Below are 27,630 nucleotides of genomic sequence, written 5' to 3' on the forward strand. Positions count from 1 at the left end.
AGGTTCGTGCTGCCGTAGCCATGGTAGGCCAAAGAGAAAGGTGTGAGACATATGGGAAAGAACATAGAAGACAATCTCCTCCATATGAAGCATCCCAATAAGGACCTCTAGTGGCTCAGTAGCCAGACGAACCGTCTCCTGAAGAGGTCTCCCATCGACAGATGTTATAGCCAGGGGATTCTTGAGTGGATGAACTGGGATTTGGAACCGATCCACTACTGCCTGGAGGATAACATTTCCAGCTGCCTAGGAATCCAAATACGCCGACTCAACAAACTGTGATTCACCGGATGTCACAGCTACCATAAGGGTCCGAGGTAGGGAGATGTCCTTTCCGTCTAGGGAGGCCTCTCTGTTATGATCTGGTGTTTTAGGAGCAACATGGGACGAGCTCTGAAGGAAGTGGTACCTGTACTGACCGCAGTCCCTAAGCTCAACACAACACTAGAAGTAGCCGTGGGATGCTCCTAACTCTCCCTAGGCACCTCGTCACAGCCTAAGATCTAACTACCCCTAAAGATAGAAACAGTAAAACTATCTTGCCTCAGAGAAAATCCCCAAAGGATAGATAGCCCCCCACAAGTAATGACTGTGAGTGGAGAGGGAAAAGACATACACAGAATGAAACCACGATGAGCACAGGAGGCCAGTCTAGCTAGATACATAGGACAGGATGGAATACTGTGCGGTCAGTATAAAACACTACAAAAAATCCACACATAGTTTACAAAAATCTCCACACGTGACTAAAGGTGTGGAGGGTAAATCTGCTTCCCAGAGCTTCCAGCTACACTGAATTAATTCATACTGACAAGCTGGACAAACACAGAAAGCACAGAATGGATATTTACCTCTATTGTTGGTAAAATATTTGAAGGGTTTCTGAGGGATGTTATTCTGGATTATCTCAATGAGAATAACTGTTTTAACTCCATATCAGTATGGGTTTATGAGAAATCGCTCCTGTCAAACCAATCTAATCAGTTTTTATGAAGAGGTAAGCTATAGGCTGGACCACGGTGAGTCATTGGACGTGGTATATCTCGATTTTTCCAAAGCGTTTGATACCGTGCCGCACAAGAGGTTGGTACACAAAATGAGAATGCTTGGTCTGGGGGAAAATGTGTGTAAATGGGTTAGTAACTGGTTTAGGGATAGAAAGCAGAGGGTGGTTATAAATGGTATAGTCTCTAACTGGGTCGCTGTGATCAGTGGGGTACCGCAGGGGTCAGTATTGGGACCTGTTCTCTTCAACATATTCATTAATGATCTGGTAGAAGGTTTACACAGTAAAATATCGATATTTGCAGATGATAAAAAACTATGTAAAGCAGTTAATACAAGAGAAGATAGTATTCTGTTACAGATGGATCTGGATAAGTTGGAAACTTGGGCTGAAACGTGGCAGATGAGGTTTAACAATGATAAATGTAAGGTTATACACATGGGAAGAAGGAATCAATATCACCATTACACACTGAACGGGAAACCACTGGGTAAATCTGACAGGGAGAAGGACTTGGGGATCTGTCATGATCCCAATGGCAGGGGATCACAAAAAGGACAAGCACAGATACAAACAAGCTCTAGGGCGATGGAACCTGAGCTGACCGCGACCCTGAACCTAACACACAAATAAAAGTAGCCGGGGAACGTGCCTACGATCATCCTAGACGTCTCGCTCCAGCCGAAGATCTAACTTCCCCTATCAGAAGAAACACAGACCCCTCTTGCCTCCAGAGAAATACCCCACAGCAAATAGCAGCCCCCCACATATAATGACGGTGAAATGAGAGGAAAGCACATACGTAGTATGAAAACAGTTTCAGCAAAATGAGGCCCGCTAAAGCTAGATAGCAGAGGATACAAAAGTGAACTGCGCGGTCAGCGAAAAACCCTTCAAAAAACCATCCTGAAATTACTTGAACTCATGTGCCAACTCATGGTACATGAAAAGCAATTTCAGCCCACTAGAGCAACCAGCAGCAGAGAATCACATATCTGCAGGCTGGACTAAAAACCAAATTAAGCAAAACACAAAACAGAAAAATCCAAACTTAGCTTGTCCAGAAGGTTCTAGGAGCAGGGAGCAGAGGTAACAAGACACACTGGATACATTGATAACCGGCGAGGAAATGCCAGCAAAGCCAGGTTAAATAGGAAACTCCCATATGCTGATGGAACAGGTGGAACCCAGAAACCCAGGAAAGACAAGTCACCCAGTACCATCAGTAACCACCAGAGGGAGCCCAAAAACAGAACTCACAACAGTACCCCCCCCCTTGAGGAGGGGTCACCGAACCCTCACGAGAACCACCAGGGCGACCAGGATGAGCCCTATGAAAAGCGCGAACCAAATCATCAGCATGAACATCCGAGGCAACCACCCAAGAATTATCCTCCTGACCATAACCCTTCCACTTGACCAAATACTGGAGTTTCCGTCTGGAAACACGAGAATCCAAGATCTTCTCCACAACATACTCCAATTCTCCCTCCACCAGCACTGGAGCAGGAGGCTCAAGAGAAGGAACAACAGGTACCTCATACTTCCGCAACAACGACCGATGAAACACATTATGAATAGCAAACGATGCCGGGAGATCCAAACGAAACGACACAGGGTTAAGAATTTCCAAGATCCTATAAGGACCGATGAACCGAGGCTTGAACTTAGGAGAAGAGACCTTCATAGGAACAAAACGAGAAGACAACCACACCAAGTCACCAACAAGAAGTCGAGGACCCACGCGGCGACGGCGATTAGCAAACTGCTGAGCCTTCTCCTGGGACAACTTCAAATTGTCCACCACATGACTCCAAATCCGATGCAACCTATCCACCACCATGTCCACTCCAGGACAATCAGAAGGTTCCACCTGACCAGAGGAAAAACGAGGATGAAACCCCGAATTACAAAAGAAAGGAGAAACCAAGGTAGCAGAACTAGCCCGATTATTAAGCGCAAACTCGGCCAGCGGCAAAAAGGTAACCCAGTCATCCTGATCAGCAGAAACAAAACACCTTAAATAAGTTTCCAAGGTCTGATTAGTTCGTTCAGTCTGGCCATTCGTCTGAGGATGGAATGCAGACGAAAAGGACAAATCAATGCCCATCTTAGCACAGAAAGTCCGCCAAAATCTAGACACAAACTGGGATCCCCTGTCAGAAACGATGTTCTCAGGAATCCCATGCAAACGAACCACATTCTGAAAAAACAGAGGGACCAACTCAGAGGAGGAAGGCAACTTAGGCAAGGGTACCAGATGAACCATTTTAGAAAAGCGATCACACACAACCCAGATGACGGACATTTTTTGAGAGACAGGGAGATCCGAAATAAAGTCCATGGAAATGTGCGTCCAAGGCCTCTTCGGGATAGGCAAAGGTGACAACAATCCACTGGCCCGAGAACAGCAAGGCTTAGCCCGAGCACAAACCTCACAAGACTGCACAAAAGAACGCACATCCCTCGACAAGGAAGGCCACCAAAAAGACCTGGCCACCAAGTCTCTAGTACCAAATATTCCAGGATGACCTGCCAACGCAGAAGAATGGACCTCGGAGATGACTCTACTGGTCCAATTATCCGGAACAAACAGTCTCTCAGGCGGACAACGATCAGGTTTAGCCACCTGAAACTCCTGCAAAGCACGTCGCAAGTCTGGGGAGACAGCAGACAAAATCACCCCATCCCTAAGGATACCAGAGGGCTCAGAATTTCCAAGGGAGTCAGGCACAAAACTCCTAGAAAGAGCATCCGCCTTCACATTCTTTGAACCTGGCAGGTATGAAACCACAAAATTGAAACGAGAGAAAAACAGTGACCAACGAGCCTGTCTAGGATTCAGACGCCTGGCAGACTCAAGGTAAATCAAATTTTTGTGATCAGTCAAGACCACCACACGATGTCTAGCACCCTCTAGCCAATGACGCCACTCCTCAAATGCCCACTTCATGGCCAAAAGTTCCCGATTACCAACATCATAATTCCGCTCAGCCGGCGAAAACTTTCTAGAAAAAAACGCGCATGGCTTCATCACTGAGCCATCGGAGCTTCTCTGTGACAAAACCGCCCCCGCTCCAATCTCGGAAGCATCAACCTCAACCTGAAAAGGAAGCGAAACATCTGGCTGACGCAACACAGGAGCAGAAGAAAACCGGCGCTTAAGTTCCTGAAAGGCCTCCACAGCCGCAGGAGACCAATTAGCAACATCAGCACCCTTCTTAGTCAAATCCGTCAAAGGCTTAACAACACTAGAAAAATTAGTTATAAAACGACGATAGAAATTAGCAAAGCCCAAGAACTTCTGTAGACTCTTAAGAGATGTAGGCTGCGTCCAGTCACAAATAGCCTGAACCTTGACGGGATCCATCTCAATAGTAGAAGGGGAAAAAATATACCCCAAGAAAGAAATCTTCTGGACTCCAAAGAGACACTTTGAGCCTTTTACAAACAAGGAATTGGCCCGCAGGACCTGAAACACCTTCCTGACCTGCTGAACATGAGACTCCCAGTCATCAGAAAAAACCAAAATATCATCCAAATACACAATCATAAATTTATCCAGATATTCACGGAAAATATCGTGCATAAAGGACTGGAAGACTGAAGGAGCATTAGAAAGTCCAAAAGGCATTACCAAATACTCAAAATGGCCCTCAGGCGTATTAAATGCGGTTTTCCACTCATCACCTTGCTTTATTCGTATAAGATTATACGCACCCCGAAGATCAATCTTAGTGAACCATTTAGCCCCCTTAATGCGAGCAAACAAATCAGTCAACAATGGCAAAGGATACTGATATTTTACGGTAATCTTATTCAAAAGACGATAGTCTATACAAGGCCTCAAGGAACCATCTTTCTTGGCCACGAAAAAAAAACCTGCTCCCAAAGGGGACAAAGATGGACGGATATGTCCCTTTTCCAAGGACTCCTTAACATAATCCCGCATAGCAGTATGCTCTGGCACTGACAGATTGAACAAACGACCTTTAGGAAATTTACTGCCCGGAATTAAATTTATAGCACAATCGCAATCCCTGTGAGGAGGAAGCGAACTGAGCTTAGGCTCCTCAAAAACATCCCGATAGTCAGACAAAAACACAGGAATCTCAGAAGGAGTAGATGAAGCGATAGAAATCGGAGGTGCATCATCATGAACCCCCTGACAACCCCAGCTTAACACAGACACTGATTTCCAGTCAAGGACTGGATTATGAGTTTGTAACCATGGCAGACCAAGTACTAGAACATCATGCAAATTATACAGTACCAGGAAGCGAATCACCTCCTGATGAACGGGAGTCATACGCATGGTCACTTGTGTCCAGTACTGAGGTTTATTCATAGCCAAAGGTGTAGAGTCAATTCCCTTCAAAGGAATAGGGACTTCCAGAGGCTCCAGACTAAACCCACAGCGATTGGCAAATGACCAATCCATAAGACTCAGGGCAGCGCCTGAATCCACATAGGCATCGACGGAAATGGATGATAATGAACAAATCAGAGTCACAGACAGAATGAACTTAGACTGTAAAGTACTAATGGCAACAGACTTATCAACCTTTTTTGTGCGTTTAGAGCATGCTGATATAACATGAGCTGAATCACCACAATAAAAGCACAACCCTTTTTTCCGCCTATACTTTTGCCATTCACTTCTGGACTGAATTCTATCACATTGCATTATCTCAGGTGACGGTTCAGACGACACCGCCAAATGATGCACAGGTTTGCGCTCCCGTAAACGCCGATCAATCTGAACAGCCATAGTCATAGACTCATTCAGACCAGCAGGCGCAGGGAACCCCACCATAACATCTTTAATGGCCTCAGAAAGGCCATCTCTAAACTTTGCAGCCAGAGCGCACTCATTCCACTGAGTAAGTACCGACCACTTCCGAAATTTTTGACAATAAATTTCTGCTTCATCTTGCCCCTGAGAGAGGGCCAACAAAGCTTTTTCAGCCTGAATCTCTTGGTTAGGTTCCTCATAGAGCAAACCCAATGCCAGAAAAAACGCATCTGCATTAAGCAACGCAGGGTCCCCTGGTGCCAATGCAAATGCCCAATCCTGAGGGTCACCCCGCAGGAAAGATATAATTATCTTGACTTGCTGAGCAGGGTCTCCAGAGGAGCGAGATTTCAAAGAAAGAAACAACTTGCAATTGTTCCTAAAATTCAGAAAACGAGATCTATCTCCAGAAAAAAACTCTGGGACAGGAATTCTAGGTTCAGACATAGGAGCATGTACAACAAAATCCTGTATATTTTGAACCTTAGTGGCAAGATTATTCAGGCTGGAAGCCAAACTCTGGACGTCCATGATAAACAGCTGAGATCAGAGCCATTCAAAGATTAAGAGGAGGAGGAAGTAGCCAGGCTGCAATAAGGCTAGGCAGCAAACTCTGAGGGGAAAAAAAAAAAAAAAAAAAAACTTCCTCAGACTACTTATCCTCCTACTTCAGCCAATACAATTAACACTTTGTGGGCCGGTTATACTGTCATGATCCCAATGGCAGGGGATCACAAAAAGGACAAGCACAGATACAAACAAGCTCTAGGGCGATGGAACCTGAGCTGACCGCGACCCTGAACCTAACACACAAATAAAAGTAGCCGGGGAACGTGCCTACGATGATCCTAGACGTCTCGCTCCAGCCGAAGATCTAACTTCCCCTATCAGAAGAAACACAGACCTCTCTTGCCTCCAGAGAAATACCCCACAGCAAATAGCAGCCCCCCACATATAATGACGGTGAAATGAGAGGAAAGCACATACGTAGTATGAAAACAGTTTCAGCAAAATGAGGCCCGCTAAAGCTAGATAGCAGAGGATACAAAAGTGAACTGCGCGATCAGCGAAAAACCCTTCAAAAAACCATCCTGAAATTACTTGAACTCATGTGCCAACTCATGGTACATGAAAAGCAATTTCAGCCCACTAGAGCAACAAGCAGCAGAGAATCACATATCTGCAGGCTGGACTAAAAACCAAATTAAGCAAAACACAAAACAGGAAAATCCAAACTTAGCTTGTCCAGAAGGTTCTAGGAGCAGGGAGCAGAGGTAACAAGACACACTGGATACATTGATAACCGGCGAGGAAATGCCAGCAAAGCCAAGTTAAATAGGAAACTCCCATATGCTGATGGAACAGGTGGAACCCAGAAACCCAGGAAAGACAAGTCACCCAGTACCATCAGTAACCACCAGAGGGAGCCCAAAAACAGAACTCACAACAGGGATCCTAGTTAATGATAAACTTACCTGGAGCAGCCAGTGCCAGGCAGCAGCTGCCAAGGCAAACAGGATCATGGGGTGCATTAAAAGAGGTCTGGATACACATGATGAGAGCATTATACTGCCTCTGTACAAATCCCTAGTTAGAACTCACATGGAGTACTGTGTCCAGTTTTGGGCACCGGTGCTCAGGAAGGATATAATGGAACTAGAGAGAGTACAAAGGAGGGCAACAAAATTAATAAAGGAAATGGGAGAACTACAATACCCAGATAGATTAGCGAAATTAGGATTATTTAGTCTAGAAAAAAGACGACTGAGGGGCGATCTAATAACCATGTATAAATATATAAGGGGACAATACAAATATCTTGCTGAGGATCTGTTTATACCAAGGAAGGTGACGGGCACAAGGGGGCATTTGCGTCTGGAGGAGAGAAGGTTTTTCCACCAACATAGAAGAGGATTCTTTACTGTTAGGGCAGTGAGAATCTGGAATTGCTTGCCTGAGGAGGTGGTGATGGCGAACTCAGTCGAGGGGTTCAAGAGAGGCCTGGATGTCTTCCTGGAGCAGAACAATATTGTATCATACAATTATTAGGTTCTGTAGAAGGACGTAGATCTGGGGATTTATTATGATGGAATATAGGCTGAACTGGATGGACAAATGTCTTTTTTCGGCCTTACTAACTATGTTACTATGTTACTATGATAAGTCCACAATCTGTGGACAGAAAAGAGCAAGCAAGGACTTAGCTTTGCTGAACTGGTCAGGATAACAGGGAAATCCAAAGAGATGTGAATCCAACCAGGAACCATTGACAAGTGGCACAAGCTGAAGGAAAGAGCCAGGCTAAATAGCCGAGCAGAATAGACAATCAGTGGAAGCAGCTGCAGACTGCTAAATCCAAGGAGCAGCCATTCCACTTAAAACCACCGGAGGGAGCCCAAGAGCAGAACTCACAAAAGTGCCACTTACAACCACCGGAGGGAGCCCAAGAGCGGAATTCACAACACCTCTACTGCTGCCCCTAGATACTGGAGCTTCTCCGGTCAGACTCTAATGGCGTCGCCCAAAACTCCACAATACAGACACTGGCTTTTAGTGCGACGATGCCTCAGTTGCTGTCTAGCAAGGGCAAGGAGGTCGATCTGCATGGCTTCCGATGAGTACTCGACAAGGGAGGGCGAAGGAACAGGCGGTCCTTGAAAAGACAGAACCAGGCACCGCGGTTCTCTTTCACGTGCCACCTCACTAGAACGCTCACGGAAGCGGAGGTCTATACCGATGGCGAGGGCGATCAGGTCGTCGAAGTTACTTGGTAGGTCTCGACCGGCTAGCTCATCCTTAATATCTCCGGAATGCCCCTCCCAGAATGTTGCCACCAAAGCTCCGTTATTCCATCTGAGTTCGGATGCCAGGGTGCCAAAGCGTACTGCATATTGCCCCACAAAGAATTGGTCTGACGTAAACGGAGAATTGCGGAAGCTGCCATGGTGGTTCTCCTGGGTTCATTGAACACTTCGCGAAAAGCTACCAAGAATGCAGGCAAATTGGAGGTGATTAGATCCTCTCTCCCCCATAATGGGTTCGGCCATGCCAGGGCCTCGCCTCCAGGGTGCGACTTAAGGAACTCTAGTGATGAGATAGTTCAAAATGTAGCCGGCATTGATTAATGAACCCGCGGCAGAGCCTTGGATTGTCATCAAAACGTGATGGAGTTGCGAGTCGGGGACCTGGATCTTGAACTAGGCAAACTGTCCGGGGAGTCTCTGAAGAAGACACGGCTGCTTCAACATGCTTGCAGGAAGGATGATTAAAGCCTCCAACTTAGTGGTTAAAGACTGCATCTGTATGAACACCTCTTTCTGTCGGCAAAGCTCCTGGTACATGGTCCAAACGGGCAGGATCCATGGACTGAGCAAACTGTCACAGATGTGGTTAGTGGAACCACTGTTCCACGGACCATGCAGAGACTGCAGGGGCGTGACTGAGTGAGAACCGGACTGTTCACTAGAGCCTCTTATGGTGAGGTTAGACTTGGCTCCCGAAGACCGCCAGGTGCCACTCCAGGGCAGACCGATGGACGCACAGCAGCTGGACCCAGAGGGCAGACTGGAAGGAGCAGCTGGCAAAGTTTTTATTAGAATGCAGCAGACAGTTTACATCAGTGCAGCAGGTGGTGTTTGTATCAGAGTGCAGCAGGCAGGGTCTGCAGTTCAGTGCAGCGGGGAAAGGTATGTAACCTTACACAACTTAGACTGCAAAACAGAAAAGTTGCTCAGGCACCTCCCCTGTGGGGAGGAAGCAATATATACATAATGTCTCATAGCCATTGGCTGGGGAGGAAATGGCAAGTGCACGCATTGGCTCTTTAAGAGAGGCGGGAGTGCCCTAAGGACATGGATAGAGGATCGGCTGGAAGCGTGCCGAGCGTGGGGAAGGGAAGAACGGTCTGCAGCATGGGTGAGTGAAGACACCTGCCAAAGACCCTGCCTGTCAGAGCAGGGGTCCGACGTGGTGCTAACACTTACATACAAGTCATCATACAGGAGAGAATGTTTAATATTTTTTTTCCCTGTAAACTCCAATTTCTCATCTCTTTCGCATGTTTTGTCAGTCCTTAAAGTGGAGTCAAAGTGTGAGCCCATTGTTCTCAGCAGCGATCTGGGGGTCAGAGATGCTTCCAGGGGTCTTCTCCATGCTATTCTCCCTCCATTCAGCACTTTCACAATGCATTTGAACATTTTGACTGCCCCCCAGATCTCTATGTCTGGTCTTATCCAATCCATTGACACCAACTAGAAAAATAGGAAATATAATCCAAAAATATCTCACAGTAATAATTCATCCATTTTTATTAAGACAGACAAACAAACAAAACATTAAAAAAAGACTAAAACAAACATTAAAAAACAATTAAACGACATTGTGGTTATAGGTTAGTAACGGGCACATTGTTATCACAAATACCACTTTAAATAGCAAGTCTAGATGTGTGTGTGTGTGTGTAATATATATGTGCCATAATGTACAAAACCAGTACCCCAACGCATGTTTCGCATGTAGCTTCATCAGGGGGTACTGGGGCAGTGTTCTATCTAAGTATATACAAAAGAGGTATATATAATAAAAATGTCACCTGCGATCCCTCTATGTTGATGGGCGCGTGCGCCCCACCCATCACTGCATCGCGCACCATGACCAGCATCCCGGAAACCACACTGTGCATTTCTTTTTAGGATCTACAGGAAAAAAGCTCGGCTTCTCCATTGACTCCCATGTTACTCGCATCGAACATGTGAGCATTAGGAATTGCTTGGTTTGAGCGCCTGAGCATTTCAGTGCTCGCTCATCCGCAATGATGCTTTTCTGCAGGTTGTGATTTGAGGGGACACGTGCTTTGAACTCATTTTCTAGTCCCTGATCATCTCCGCTGCCGCAGACATGTCTCCTAGGAATGTTTTCATAGAAGATGATGAGAAGAGTGATGGAAAGAGATAATCAACCCCTGAACAGCGCCAAGATCAATCGTCAGTCTGTGGCGCTTCCTCCGTTTCATCTGGCTTTACAGAATTGTTCCAGGGTATATCTTTCCCAACCGAGATCAGCCTGCCATTACTGTAGACATTGGCACATGATTTGGGACATGAGGCGACATATTTCCCGGGAATCGGATGATCTGATATGAAGATCATAGCATCTAATGTAAATGATTGGAGGAAAGATGTACTGGCATCTAATCCCATCTGAGCCTCTGGTGCTGTAGAGACACTGTCACCCCAACAAGCTCCAGAAATGGCTGGAGGACAACGTCTCTGACCAGGTCCCTCAGTCCGTCCACATCATCTCTATAGGTTCAGTGACTGGTGGTGCCTGTACAGACGCGGTATAGAGCCGGCTGTGTGCCGGGCATGTTTCCAGCCAGTGCTCGGTATAGTGAGCGGTGAGTGAAGCCGCTCCGTGCACGTACCTGGGACTGAGGGCTGGAAATCTCAGGGAGGAAATGGCTTCATTTAATGTCTCCTTATTCACCCACAGATCACCCCTGAAATGCTAGAAATAGCGTTCTCCAAGTGGACAGGTTCTCTAGAGGTAAAGACTGAGGGATGTGACGGAGCCGCACAGATACAGGGAGAGACTTTACTAGTTCTACAGGTACGGACTCTGCTATGTGCCATCATATTAGAGACCCCTAAACTTCTACACGGACCCCCTATATTAATGAACGCCATAAGGAACCGAGGCTTCAGATGTCTTTATAGGATGGTGGAAAGTACAAGCCTGGTCCTCACAGGTGGAAAGTCTCACCTGATGGACAGGTGTAAAATACCTATTAATAATCTGTAAATGTCACTGCAATGAGATCAGATCTGTATGTGACTGACGATGTCCTTGTATGATTTACAGCCTCCTGTCATAAAGACACCAAAGAACCAGATCCATTCACACCACCAAGATTTATCCCCGAATGACGAACCAGACATGGACGAAGACGAGAACAACATTTCCAGAAGAATCATAGACTTCACCTTAGAGATCATCTCCCTGATGAGCGGAGAGGTAAACTCTTCTATATTTCTATTATCTGCTGAGTGGAGAGGTAAACTCTTCTATATTTCTATTATCTGCTGAGTGGAGAGGTAAACTATTCTATATTTCTATTATTATCTGCTGAGTGGAGAGGTAAACTCTTCTATATTTCTATTATCTGCTGAGTGGAGAGGTAAACTCTTCTATATTTCTATTATCTGCTGAGCGGAGAGGTAAACTCTTCTATATTTCTATTATTATCTGCTGAGTGGAGAGGTAAACTCTTCTATATTTCTATTATTATCTGCTGAGTGGAGAGGTAAACTCTTCTATATTTCTATTATCTGCTGAGCGGAGAGGTAAACTCTTCTATATTTCTATTATTATCTGCTGAGTGGAGAGGTAAACTCTTCTATATTTCTATTATTATCTGCTGAGTGGAGAGGTAAACTCTTCTATATTTCTATTATCTGCTGAGCGGATAGGTAAACTCTTCTATATTTCTATTATCTGCTGAGCGGAGAGGTAAACTCTTCTATATTTCTATTATTATCTGCTGAGTGGAGAGGTAAACTCTTCTATATTTCTATTATCTGCTGAGCGGATAGGTAAACTCTTCTATATTTCTATTATCTGCTGAGCGGAGAGGTAAACTCTTCTATATTTCTATTATTATCTGCTGAGCGGAGAGATAAACTCTTCTATATTTCTATTATCTGCTGAGCGGAGAGGTAAACTCTTCTATATTTCTATTATTATCTGCTGAGTGGAGAGGTAAACTCTTCTATATTTCTATTATTATCTGCTGAGCGGAGAGATAAACTCTTCTATATTTCTATTATCTGCTGAGCGGAGAGGTAAACTCTTCTATATATCTATTATTATCTGCTGAGTGGAGAGGTAAACTCTTCTATATATCTATTATTATCTGCTGAGTGGAGAGGTAAACTCTTCTATATTTCTATTATCTGATGAGTGGAGAGGTAAACTCTTCTATATTTCTATTATTATCTGCTGAGTGGAGAGGTAAACTCTTCTATATTTCTATTATTATCTGCTGAGTGGAGAGGTAAACTCTTCTATATTTCTATTATTATCTGCTGAGTGGAGAGGTAAACTCTTCTATATTTCTATTATCTGCTGAGTGGAGAGGTAAACTCTTCTATATTTCTATTATCTGCTGAGTGGAGAGGTAAACTCTTCTATATATCTATTATCTGATGAGTGGAGAGGTAAACTCTTCTATATATCTATTATCTGATGAGTGGAGAGGTAAACTCTTCTATATTTCTATTATTATCTGCTGAGTGGAGAGGTAAATTCTTCTATATTTCTATTATCTGCTGAGTGGAGAGGTAAACTCTTCTATATTTCTATTATTATCTGCTGAGGGGAGAGGTAAACTCTTCTATATTTCTATTATTATCTGCTGAGAGGAGAGGTAAACTCTTCTATATTTCTATTATCTGCTGAGTGGAGAGGTAAACTCTTCTATATTTCTATTATCTGCTGAGTGGAGAGGTAAACTCTTCTATATTTCTATTATCTGCTGAGTGGAGAGGTAAACTCTTCTATATTTCTATTATTATCTGCTGAGTGGAGAGGTAAACTCTTCTATATTTCTATCACTATCTGCTGAGTGGAGAGGTAAACTCTTCTATATTTCTATTATTATCTGCTGAGTGGAGAGGTAAACTCTTCTATATTTCTATCACTATCTGCTGAGCGGAGAGGTAAACTCTTCTATATTTCTATTATTATCTCGTGAGTGGAGAGGTAAACTCTTCTATATTTCTATTATTATCTGCTGAGTGGAGAGGTAAACTCTTCTATATTTCTATTATTATCTGCTGAGTGGAGAGGTAAACTCTTCTATATTTCTATTATTATCTGCTGAGTGGAGAGGTAAACTCTTCTATATTTCTATTATTATCTGCTGAGTGGAGAGGTAAACTCTTCTATATTTCTATTATCTGCTGAGTGGAGAGGTAAACTCTTCTATATTTCTATTATCTGCTGAGTGGAGAGGTAAACTCTTCTATATTTCTATTATTATCTGCTGAGTGGAGAGGTAAACTCTTCTATATTTCTATTATTATCTGCTGAGTGGAGAGGTAAACTCTTCTATATTTCTATTATCTGCTGAGTGGAGAGGTAAACTCTTCTATATTTCTATTATTATCTGCTGAGTGGAGAGGTAAACTCTTCTATATTTCTATTATCTGCTGAGTGGAGAGGTAAACTCTTCTATATTTCTATTATTATCTGCTGAGCGGAGAGGTAAACTCTTCTATATTTCTATTATCTGCTGAGTGGAGAGGTAAACTCTTCTATATTTCTATTATTATCTGCTGAGTGGAGAGGTAAACTCTTCTATATTTCTATTATCTGCTGAGTGCAGAGGTAAACTCTTCTATATTTCTATTATTATCTGCTGAGTGGAGAGGTAAACTCTTCTATATTTCTATTATTATCTGATGAGTGGAGAGGTAAACTCTTCTATATTTCTATTATTATCTGCTGAGTGGAGAGGTAAACTCTTCTATATTTCTATTATTATCTGCTGAGTGGAGAGGTAAACTCTTCTATATTTCTATTATTATCTGCTGAGTGGAGAGGTAAACTCTTCTATATTTCTATTATCTGCTGAGCGGAGAGATAAACTCTTCTATATTTCTATTATTATCTGCTGAGTGGAGAGGTAAACTCTTCTATATTTCTATTATTATCTGCTGAGCGGAGAGGTAAACTCCTCTATATTTCTATTATTATCTGCTGAGTGGAGAGGTAAACTCTTCTATATTTCTATTATCTGCTGAGTGGAGAGGTAAACTCTTCTATATTTCTATTATTATCTGCTGAGCGGAGAGGTAAACTCTTCTATATTTCTATTATTATCTGCTGAGCGGAGAGGTAAACTCTTCTATATTTCTATTATTATCTGCTGAGTGGAGAGGTAAACTCTTCTATTTCTATTATTATCTGCTGAGTGGAGAGAAAACATACCAAAAACAGGCAAAGATGCTTACCTGTCTAAATAGGCCTCAATACAAATGCACAAGCAGGGTGCAGCAGACCCAAACAAAATAGCAAATGCACAGGTGCAATACCTAGTGAAACAATCAGCCTTCAATAAGGGTTTGGCCGTGTGGTCACCAATGCACTAAAATAAAATACTCTGTATGTGGCGTGTTCACACAAGGAATACAAAGCATCTGGCTGCAGCCTATTAATAATGCCCTATGGCGGCTGCCCAGTGCTAAAATGCATCCCGTGTGATTAGAGGCCACAGTGTATAGAACAATTTGGACCCAGCTGCACCCTGCAAAAAATATACGTGCTGAAAATGGCGTCCACCAACGTTCACCATCCAACCTGAAGGAACTGGAGAAGATCTGCGAGGAAGAATGACAGAAGACCCCCAAATCCAGGGGTGAAAAACTTGTTGCATCATTCCCAAGAAGACTCATGGCTGTACGAGCTCAAAAGGGGCTTCTACTCAATACTGAGCAAAGGGGCTGAAGACTTATGACCATGTCAGATTTAAGTTTTTTTTTTTTAATAAATTTGCAAAAATTAATTTCTGTTTTTGTTCTGTCAAGATGGGGTGCAGAGTGTACATTAATGAGAAAAAAATGAACTTTTTTCAATTTACCAAATGGCTGCAATGAAACAGAGTGAAAAATTTAAAGGGGTCTGAATACTTTCCATACCCACTGTATGTAACAGGACGTCTTTCAGAGGGTTTCCCGTTATTCTCTGAGAAGTTACCAGGTTTTGTTCCAGTTCTTCCTCGGCTTCTATATCCAAGTTGGATTCCATAGAAGAGTCTCCTGTATCAGTGTCTCCTGTATCTTTCTATCTTCCCCCTCACGGCTGTATCCAGCACACTGCTGACAGAGCGGCCCAGACAGCACCACCAACCACTGGCAGCAGCTTTGTGTTGACTCTCGATCTCCAACTACCAGGGTCCTCGGACCTCCCAAACAGCAGGGAGTAATCCAGGTAGTCAGTGCCACATGAGCTCTCCTGCTGAGATGGACGGGCAGCTGCAGAGACGACACATAAAATGTCATGTTCTTATGTTTCCTTATGTGTAATATTCATCAGCATCTCTCCATATACAGGATTACACCATAGAGAAGACATCAGGTGACTGTGTGACTCCCATCATCCATCTCCATGTATCCGGAAGAAGGAGCAGGAGTGAGAGCCCCATCACAGAAGCCCCACACTCCCCGATGTCTGAGAAGAAGGTCCTAGATCTCACCAACGAGATCACAGAGCTGCTGACTGGAGAGGTGACTGCTGGGAAATTATACAGTATAGACTGGAGGATTCTGGGTGATGAGAGGAGACTGCTGGGAGATTATACAGTATACACTGGAGGATTCTGGGTGATGGGAGGAGACTGCTGGGAGATTATACAGTGTACACTGGAGGATTCTGGGTGATGAGAGGAGACTGCTGGGAGATTATACAGTGTACACTGGAGGATTATGGGTGATGAGAGGTGACTGCTGGGAGATTATACAGTAATACAGTGGAGGATTCTGGGTGATGGGAGGAGACTGCTGGGAGATTATACAGTATATACTGGAGGATTCTGGGTGATGAGGAGACTGCTGGGAGATTATACAGTATACACTGGAGGATTCTGGATGATGAGAGGAGACTGCTGGGAGATTATACAGTATACACTGGAGGATTCTGGGGGATGAGAGGAGACTGCTGGGAGATTATACAGTATACACTGGAGGATTCTGGGTGATGGGAGGAGACTGCTGGGAGATTATACAGTATATACTGGAGGATTCTGGGTGATGAGGAGACTGCTGGGAGATTATACAGTATACACTGGAGGATTCTGGATGATGAGAGGAGACTGCTGGGAGATTATACAGTATACACTGGAGGATTCTGGGTGATGAGAGGAGACTGCTGGGAGATTATACAGTGTACACTGGAGGATTCTGGGTGATGAGAGGAGACTGCTGGGAGATTATACAGTGTACACTGGAGGATTCTGGGTGATGAGTGGAGACTGCTGGGAGATTATACAGTATACACTGGAGGATTCTGGGTGATGAGAGGAGAGGAGACTGCTGGGAGATTATACAGTGTACACTGGAGGATTCTAGGTGATGAGGAGACTGCTGGGAGATTATACAGAGTACACTGGAGGATTCTGGGTGATGAGAGGAGACTGCTGGGAGATTATACAGTATACACTGGAGGATTCTGGGTGATGAGGAGAGGAGACTGCTGGGAGATTATACAATATACACTGGAGGATTCTGGGTGATGAGAGGAGACTGCTGGGAGATTATACAGTATACACTGGAGGATTCTGGGTGATGAGAGGAGACTGCTGGGAGATTATACAGTGTACACTGGAGGATTCTGGGTGATGAGAGGAGACTGCTGGGAGATTATACAGTATACACTGGAGGATTCTGGGTGATGGGAGGAGACTGCTGGGAGATTATACAGTATACACTGGAGGATTCTGGGTGATGAGAGGAGACTGCTGGGAGATTATACAGTATACACTGGAGGATTCTGGGTGATGAGGGGAGACTGCTGGGAGATTATACAGTGTACACTGGAGGATTCTGGGTGATGAGAGGAGACTGCTGGGAGATTATACAGTATACACTGGAGGATTCTGGGTGATGAGAGGAGACTGCTGGGAGATTATACAGTGTACACTGGAGGATTCTGGGTGATGGGAGGAGACTGCTGGGAGATTATACAGTATACACTGGAGGATTCTGGGTGATGAGAGGAGACTGCTGGGAGATTATACAGTGTACACTGGAGGATTCTGGGTGATGAGAGGAGACTGCTGGGAGATTATACAGTATACACTGGAGGATTCTGGGTGATGAGAGGAGACTGCTAGGAGATTATACAGTATACACTGGAGGATTCTGGGTGATGAGAGGAGACTGCTGGGAGATTATACAGTATACACTGGAGGATTCTGGGTGATGAGAGGAGACTGCTGGGAGATTATACAGTGTACACTGGAGGATTCTGGGTGATGGGAGGAGACTGCTGGGAGATTATACAGTATACAGTGGAGGATTCTGGGTGGTGAGAGGAGACTGCTGGGAGATTATACAATATACACTGGAGGATTCTGGGTGATGAGAGGAGACTGCTGGGAGATTATACAGTGTACACTGGAGGATTCTGGGTGATGAGAGGAGACTGCTGGGAGATTATACAGTGTACACTGGAGGATTCTGGGTGATGAGAGGAGACTGCTGGGAGATTATACAGTGTACACTGGAGGATTCTGGGTGATGAGAGGAGACTGCTGGGAGATTATACAGTGTACACTGGAGGATTCTGGGTGATGGGAGGAGACTGCTGGGAGATTATACAGTATACACTGGAGGATTCTGGGTGATGGGAGGAGACTGCTGGGAGATTATACAGTATACACTGGAGGATTCTGGGTGATGGGAGGAGACTGCTGGGAGATTATACAGTATACACTGGAGGATTCTGGGTGATGGGAGGAGACTGCTGGGAGATTATACAGTGTACACTGGAGGATTCTGGGTGATGAGAGGAGACTGCTGGTAGATTATACAGTATACACTGGAGAATTCTGGGTGATGAGACTGCTGGGAGATTATACAGTATACACTGGAGGATTCTGGGTGATGAGAGGAGACTGCTGGGAGATTATACAGTATACACTGGAGAATTCTGGGTGATGAGACTGCTGGGAGATTATACAGTGTACACTGGAGGATTCTGGGTGATGAGAGGAGACTGCTGGGATATTATACAGTATACACTGGAGGATTCTGGGTGATGAGAGGAGACTGCTGGGAGATTATACAGTGTACACTGGAGGATTCTGGGTGATGAGAGGAGACTGCTAGTAGATTATACAGTATACACTGGAGAATTCTGGGTGATGAGAGGAGACTGCTGGTAGATTATACAGTATACACTGGAGGATTCTGGGTGATGAGAGGAGACTGCTGGGAGATTATACAGTATACACTGGAGGATTCTGGGTGATGAGAGGAGACTGCTGGTAGATTATACAGTATACACTGGAGAATTCTGGGTGATGAGAGGAGACTGCTGGTAGATTATACAGTATACACTGGAGGATTCTGGGTGATGGGAGGAGACTGCTGGGAGATTATATAGTATACACTGGAGGATTCTGGGTGATGAGAGGAGACTGCTGGGAGATTATACAGTATACACTGGAGGATTCTGGGTGATGGGAGGAGACTGCTGGGAGATTATACAGTATACACTGGAGGATTCTGGGTGATGAGAGGAGACTGCTGGTAGATTATACAGTATACACTGGAGGATTCTGGGTGATGAGAGGAGACTGCTGGGAGATTATACAGTATACACTGGAGAATTCTGGGTGATGAGACTGCTGGGAGATTATACAGTATACACTGGAGAATTCTGGGTGATGAGACTGCTGGGAGATTATACAGTGTACACTGGAGGATTCTGGGTGATGAGAGGAGACTGCTGGGAGATTATACAGTGTACACTGGAGAATTCTGGGTGATGGGAGGAGACTGCTGGGAGATTATACAGTATACACTGGAGGATTCTGGGTGATGGGAGGAGACTGCTGGGAGATTATACAGTATACACTGGAGAATTCTGGGTGATGAGAGGAGACTGCTGGTAGATTATACAGTATACACTGGAGGATTCTGGGTGATGGGAGGAGACTGCTGGGAGATTATATAGTATACACTGGAGGATTCTGGGTGATGAGAGGAGACTGCTGGGAGATTATACAGTATACACTGGAGGATTCTGGGTGATGGGAGGAGACTGCTGGGAGATTATACAGTATACACTGGAGGATTCTGGGTGATGAGAGGAGACTGCTGGTAGATTATACAGTATACACTGGAGGATTCTGGGTGATGAGAGGAGACTGCTGGGAGATTATACAGTATACACTGGAGAATTCTGGGTGATGAGACTGCTGGGAGATTATACAGTATACACTGGAGGATTCTGGGTGATGAGAGGAGACTGCTGGGAGATTATACAGTATACACTGGAGGATTCTGGGTGATGAGACTGCTGGGAGATTATACAGTGTACACTGGAGGATTCTGGGTGATGAGAGGAGACTGCTGGGAGATTATACAGTGTACACTGGAGAATTCTGGGTGATGGGAGGAGACTGCTGGGAGATTATACAGTATACACTGAAGGATTCTGGGTGATGAGAGGAGACTGCTGGGAGATTATACAGTATACACTGGAGGATTCTGGGTGAGGAGTGGAGACTGCTGGGAGATTATACAGTATACACTGGAGGATTCTGGGTGATGAGAGGTGACTGCTGGGAGATTATACAGTATACACTGGAGGATTCTGGGTGATGAGGAGACTGCTGGGAGATTATACAGTGTACACTGGAGGATTCTGGGTGGTGAGAGGAGACTGCTGGGAGATTATACAGTGTACACTGGAGGATTCTGGGTGATGAGAGGAGACTGCTGGGAGATTATACAGTGTACACTGGAGGATTCTGGGTGATGAGAGGAGACTGCTGGGAGATTATACAGTATACACTGGAGGATTCTGGGTGAGGAGTGGAGACTGCTGGGAGATTATACAGTATACACTGGAGGATTCTGGGTGATGAGAGGAGACTGCTGGGAGATTATACAGTATACACTGGAGGATTCTGGGTGAGGAGTGGAGACTGCTGGGAGATTATACAGTATACACTGGAGGATTCTGGGTGATGAGGAGACTGCTGGGAGATTATACAGTATACACTGGAGGATTCTGGGTGATGAGAGGAGACTGCTGGGAGATTATACAGTATACACTGGAGGATTCTGGGTGGTGAGAGGAGACTGCTGGGAGATTACACTGGAGGATTCTGGGTGATGAGAGGAGACTGCTGGGAGATTATACAGTGTACACTGGAGGATTCTGGGTGGTGAGAGGAGACTGCTGGGAGATTATACAGTGTACACTGGAGGATTCTGGGTGATGAGACTGCTGGGAGATTATACAGTATACACTGGAGGATTCTGGGTGAGGAGTGGAGACTGCTGGGAGATTATACAGTATACACTGGAGGATTCTGGGTGATGAGAGGAGACTGCTGGGAGATTATACAGTATACACTGGAGGATTCTGGGTGAGGAGTGGAGACTGCTGGGAGATTATATAGTATACACTGGAGGAGTCTGGGTGATGAGGAGACTGCTGGGAGATTATACAGTATACACTGGAGGATTCTGGGTGATGAGAGGAGACTGCTGGGAGATTATACAGTATACACTGGAGGATTCTGGGTGATGGGAGGAGACTGCTGGGAGATTATACAGTATTCACTGGAGGATTCTGGGTGATGGGAGGAGACTGCTGGGAGATTATACAGTGTACACTGGAGGATTCTGGGTGATGAGAGGAGACTGCTGGGAGATTATACAGTATACACTGGAGGATTCTGGGTGATGAGGAGACTGCTGGGAGATTATACAGTATACACTGGAGGATTCTGGGTGATGAGAGGAGACTGCTGGGAGATTATACAGTATACACTGGAGGATTCTGGGTGATGGGAGGAGACTGCTGGGAGATTATACAGTATACACTGGAGGATTCTGGGTGATGGGAGGAGACTGCTGGGAGATTATACAGTATACACTGGAGGATTCTGGGTGATGAGAGGAGACTGCTGGGAGATTATACAGTATACACTGGAGGATTCTGGGTGATGAGAAGAGACTGCTGGGCGATTATACAGTATACACTGGAGGATTCTGGGTGATGAGAGAAGACTGCTGGGAGATTATACAGTACACACTGGAGGATTCTGGGTGATGAGGAGACTGCTGGGAGATTATACAGTGTACACTGGAGGATTCTGGGTGATGGGAGGAGACTGCTGGGAGATTATACAGTATACACTGGAGGATTCTGGGTGATGAGAGGAGACTGCTGGGAGATTATACAGTGTACACTGGAGGATTCTGGGTGATGGGAGGAGACTGCTGGGAGATTGTACAGTGTACACTGGAGGATTCTGGGTGATGAGAGGAGACTGCTGGGAGATTACACTGGAGGATTCTGGGTGATGGGAGGAGACTGCTGGGAGATTATACAGTATACACTGGAGGATTCTGGGTGATGAGAGGAGACTGCTGGGAGATTATACAGTATACACTGGAGGATTCTGGGTGATGAGGAGACTGCTGGGAGATTATACAGTATACACTGGAGGATTCTGGGTGATGAGAGGAGACTGCTGGGAGATTATACAGTATACACTGGAGGATTCTGGGTGATGAGAGGAGACTGCTGGGAGATTATACAGTATACACTGGAGGATTCTGGGTGATGAGGAGAGACTGCTGGGAGATTATACAGTATACACTGGAGGATTCTGGGTGATGAGAGGAGACTGCTGGGAGATTATACAGTATACACTGGAGGATTCTGGGTGATGAGAGGAGACTGCTGGGAGATTATACAGTATACACTGGAGGATTCTGGGTGATGAGAGGAGACTGCTGGGAGATTACACTGGAGGATTCTGGGTGATGAGACTGCTGGGAGATTATACAGTGTACACTGGAGGATTCTGGGTGGTGAGAGGAGACTGCTGGGAGATTATACAGTATACACTGGAGGATTCTGGGTGATGAGGAGACTGCTGGGAGATTATACAGTATACACTGGAGGATTCTGGGTGATGAGAGGACACTGCTGAGAGATTATACAGTATACACTGGAGGATTCTGGGTGATGAGAGGAGACTGCTGGGAGATTATACAGTATACACTGGAGGATTCTGGGTGATGAGAGGAGACTGCTGGGAGATTATACAGTGTACACTGGAGGATTCTGGGTGATGAGAGGAGACTGCTGGGAGATTATACAGTATACACTGGAGGATTCTGGGTGATGAGAGGAGACTGCTGGGAGATTATACAGTATACACTGGAGGATTCTGGGTGATGAGGAGACTGCTGGGAGATTATACAGTATACACTGGAGGATTCTGGGTGATGAGAGGAGACTGCTGGGAGATTATACAGTATACACTGGAGGATTCTGGGTGATGGGAGGAGACTGCTGGGAGATTATACAGTATACACTGGAGGATTCTGGGTGATGGGAGGAGACTGCTGGGAGATTATACAGTATACACTGGAGGATTCTGGGTGATGGGAGGAGACTGCTGGGAGATTATATAGTATACACTGGAGGATTCTGGGTGATGAGAAGAGACTGCTGGGAGATTATACAGTGTACACTGGAGGATTCTGGGTGATGAGGAGACTGCTGGGAGATTATACAGTGTACACTGGAGGATTCTGGGTGATGAGAGGAGACTGCTGGGAGATTATACAGTATACACTGGAGGATTCTGGGTGATGGGAGGAGACTGCTGGGAGATTATACAGTATACACTGGAGGATTCTGGGTGATGGGAGGAGACTGCTGGGAGATTATACAGTATACACTGGAGGATTCTGGGTGATGGGAGGAGACTGCTGGGAGATTATATAGTATACACTGGAGGATTCTGGGTGATGAGAAGAGACTGCTGGGAGATTATACAGTGTACACTGGAGGATTCTGGGTGATGAGGAGACTGCTGGGAGATTATACAGTGTACACTGGAGGATTCTGGGTGATGAGAGGAGACTGCTGGGAGATTATACAGTATACACTGGAGGATTCTGGGTGATGAGGAGACTGCTGGGAGATTTTACAGTATACACTGGAGGATTCTGGGTGATGAGGAGACTGCTGGGAGATTATACAGTGTACACTGGAGGATTCTGGGTGATGAGAGGAGACTGCTGGGAGATTATACAGTATACACTGGAGGATTCTGGGTGATGGGAGGAGACTGCTGGGAGATTGTACAGTGTACACTGGAGGATTCTGGGTGATGGGAGGAGACTGCTGGGAGATTGTACAGTGTACACTGGAGGATTCTGGGTGATGAGAGGAGACTGCTGGGAGATTACACTGGAGGATTCTGGGTGATGAGAGGAGACTGCTGGGAGATTGTACAGTGTACACTGGAGGATTCTGGGTGATGAGAGGAGACTGCTGGGAGATTACACTGGAGGATTCTGGGTGATGGGAGGAGACTGCTGGGAGATTATATAGTATACACTGGAGGATTCTGGGTGATGAGAAGAGACTGCTGGGAGATTATACAGTATACACTGGAGGATTCTGGGTGATGGGAGGAGACTGCTGGGAGATTGTACAGTGTACACTGGAGGATTCTGGGTGATGAGAGGAGACTGCTGGGAGATTACACTGGAGGATTCTGGGTGATGAGAGGAGACTGCTGGGAGATTGTACAGTGTACACTGGAGGATTCTGGGTGATGAGAGGAGACTGCTGGGAGATTACACTGGAGGATTCTGGGTGATGAGAGGAGACTGCTGGGAGATTATACAGTATACACTGGAGGATTCTGGGTGATGGGAGGAGACTGCTGGGAGATTGTACAGTGTACACTGGAGGATTCTGGGTGATGAGAGGAGAGTGCTGGGAGATTATACAGTATACACTGGAGGATTCTGGGTGATGAGGAGAGACTGCTGGGAGATTATACAGTATACACTGGAGGATTCTGGGTGATGAGAGGAGACTGCTGGGAGATTATACAGTATACACTGGAGGATTCTGGGTGATGAGAGGAAACTGCTGGGAGATTATACAGTATACACTGGAGGATTCTGGGTGATGAGGAGAGACTGCTGGGAGATTATACAGTATACACTGGAGGATTCTGGGTGATGAGGGGAGACTGCTGGGAGATTATACAGTATACACTGGAGGATTCTGGGTGATGAGGAGACTGCTGGGAGATTATACAGTATACACTGGAGGATTCTGGGTGATGAGAGGAGACTGCTGGGAGATTATACAGTGTACACTGGAGGATTCTGGGTGATGAGAGGAGACTGCTGGGAGATTACACTGGAGGATTCTGGGTAATGAGAGGAGACTGCTGGGAGATTATACAGTATACACTGGAGGATTCTGGGTAATGAGAGGAGACTGCTGGGAGATTATACAGTATACACTGGAGGATTCTGGGTGATGAGAGGAGACTGCTGGGAGATTATACAGTGTACACTGGAGGATTCTGGGTGATGAGAGGAGACTGCTGGGAGATTATACAGTATACACTGGAGGATTATGGGTGATGAGAGGAGACTGCTGGGAGATTATACAGTGTACACTGGAGGATTCTGGGTGATGAGAGGAGACTGCTGGGAGATTATACAGTATACACTGGAGGATTCTGGGTGATGGGAGGAGACTTCTGGGAGATTATACAGTGTACACTGGAGGATTCTGGGTGATGAGAGGAGACTGCTGGGAGATTATACAGTATACACTGGAGGATTCTGGGTGATGAGAGGAGACTGCTGGGAGATTATACAGTATACACTGGAGGATTCTGGGTGATGAGGAGACTGCTGGGAGATTATACAGTATACACTGGAGGATTCTGGGTGATGAGAGGAGACTGCTGGGAGATTACACTGGAGGATTCTGGGTGATGAGAGGAGACTGCTGGGAGATTATACAGTATACACTGGAGGATTCTGGGTGATGAGAGGAGACTGCTGGGAGATTATACAGTATACACTGGAGGATTCTGGGTGATGGGAGGAGACTTCTGGGAGATTATACAGTAATACATTGGAGGATTCTGGGTGGTGATAGTATACAGTTAGGTCCAGAATTATTTGGACAGTGACACAAGTTTTGACATTGTAGCAGTTTACTAAAACATATTCAAGATGGTTATATAATCAATCTCGGCTTTAATTTGAGCGGATTCACAATCTAATTGGAAGAAGGGTTCACGAATTATGGTTCTGCAATCTGTACAGTGGCATGTAAAAGTTTAGACACCCCTGGTCAAAATTACTGTTGTTGTGATCAGTTAACCAAGTGAAAGATGCAATCATCTCTAAAAGGCTTAAGTTTAAGACTACACATTTCCTTTGTATTTTAGTCCAAAAATATCAATATATTTTCATCTTTTACATTTTAAAAATAATGAAAATGAAAATTGGAATATTTAAAACTTTGGGCAGCCGTGGAGATTTGTGGGCTCCGATAACTTTGACTAAAGTTTTAAACCTTAATTAGCCTGTTATGGTTATGACTTGTTCACTATTATCATTAAGAAAAGCCCGGTGATGCAAATTTTCCCAGCTTTATATAAACCGAGCCTCCTCAAACCTTCTGCCAAAAACAGCAGCCATAGGTTCTTCTAAGCAGCTGCCTACTATTCTGACAATGGTTGAGTCCCACGAAGCAGGAGAAGGCTATAAGAAAATAGCAATGCGTTTACAAGTTGCCTCAGTTTGAAATGTAATAAGGAAATGGCAGTTAACAGGAACAGTTGGAGGTCAAGATAAGGTCTGGAAGACCAAGTAAAATTTCAATGAGAGCTTCTCGTTGGATTGCTAGAGAGGGAAATCAGAACCCCGCTTGACTGCAAAAGACCTTCAGAAAGATTTATCAGACTCTGGAGTTGTGGTAAATTGTCCTACTGTTCAGAGACACCTGCACAAATATGGCCTTCATGGAAGAGTCATGAGAATAAAAAACTCTCCTGCGTCTTCACCATAAAAATCAGCGTCAGAATTATGCGAAAGAGCTTCTAAATAAGTCTGATACATATTGGAAACAAATCTTGTGGACCGATTAAGATAAAATAGAACTCTTTGGTCACAATCATCAGAGGTATGTGTGGAGAAAATAGGGCAGAGAATTTCAGGAAAAGAACATCTTGTCAACCATTAAGCATGGGGGAGGATCAATCATGCTTTGGGGTTGTGTTGCAGCCAATGGCACAGGGAACATTTCACGGGTAGAGGGAAGAATGGATTCAATGAAATTTCAACTAATTCTTCATGCAAACGTAACACCATCTGTTAAAAAGCTGAAGGTGAAAAGCGGAAGATGATGATTTCTGGAAATGGATAGTAATCCTAAACGCATGTCAAAATCCACACTAGACGACCTCAAAAGGTGAAAGCTGAAGGGTTTACAATGGCCCTCACGGTCCTCTGATCTGAGCATCATTGAAAATCTGTGGAGAGACCTCAAATTAGCAGAGGAAGTGAGACGCCCCAGGAATCTCACAGAACGGGAGGAATTCTCCAAGGAAGAATAGAGGAAAATCCCTCAAACAAGAAATCAAAGACTTATCTGACTACAAAAAGTTTTTACAAGCTGGGATATTGGCAAAAGGGGGCAGTACTAGGTACTAACCATACAGGGTGCAAAAAATGCAACACATTAGAAAATATATTTCCTAAAATGCAAAGTAAATGTGTCATATTTAACTTTAGAGCTTTTTAGAGATCATTTCATCTTCAACTTGCTTAACTGTTCACAAAAACAATAGTTTTGACAAGGGGTATCCAAACTTTTACGCGCCACAGTAGTTCCCTCTTTTTCAAGGGACTAAAAGTAATTGGACAAATCTCTTTTTTTGGGCTGCTTGGACATTTCCCTCATTAATTTATTGTTAATTAAACAAGTAAAAGGTCTGAAGCTGATTCCAGGTGTTTTTTTTTGCATTTGGAAGCTGGTGCTGTGAACCCCCAACATACGGTCAAAAGAGCTCTTAATGGAAGTGTTTTACACCAACTGCTCCAGATCTTCAAGTGCCAGCAAGAGCTCATTGGATGCTGACGGAACTGCAATGCTTTTCCAAGGCTTCTGCGCACAAGGTGCAATCCATTAATCATCTTTAAAAATATATAGGTCAGATTAGGCTTTGCCTAAAAACATCTAAAGAAAC

General features: G+C 44.8%; 1 protein-coding gene across 1 annotated transcript in view; it reads left to right on the forward strand.

The window, feature by feature from the left end:
* The window catches only part of LOC138638923 (oocyte zinc finger protein XlCOF7.1-like), a 65,993-nt gene that overhangs the window by 15,805 nt on the left and 22,558 nt on the right, over positions 1 to 27,630 (forward strand). Inside the window, exons 2-3 of the mRNA XM_069728674.1 lie at positions 11,661 to 11,813; positions 15,911 to 16,084. Coding sequence (XP_069584775.1) covers positions 11,736 to 11,813; positions 15,911 to 16,084 — 252 coding nt within the window. The 5' untranslated portion in view covers positions 11,661 to 11,735. The remainder of the gene's footprint in view (positions 1 to 11,660; positions 11,814 to 15,910; positions 16,085 to 27,630) is intronic.

Source organism: Ranitomeya imitator, chromosome 5 (genome assembly GCF_032444005.1).
Source record: "Ranitomeya imitator isolate aRanImi1 chromosome 5, aRanImi1.pri, whole genome shotgun sequence".
Classification (NCBI taxonomy): domain Eukaryota; kingdom Metazoa; phylum Chordata; class Amphibia; order Anura; family Dendrobatidae; genus Ranitomeya; species Ranitomeya imitator.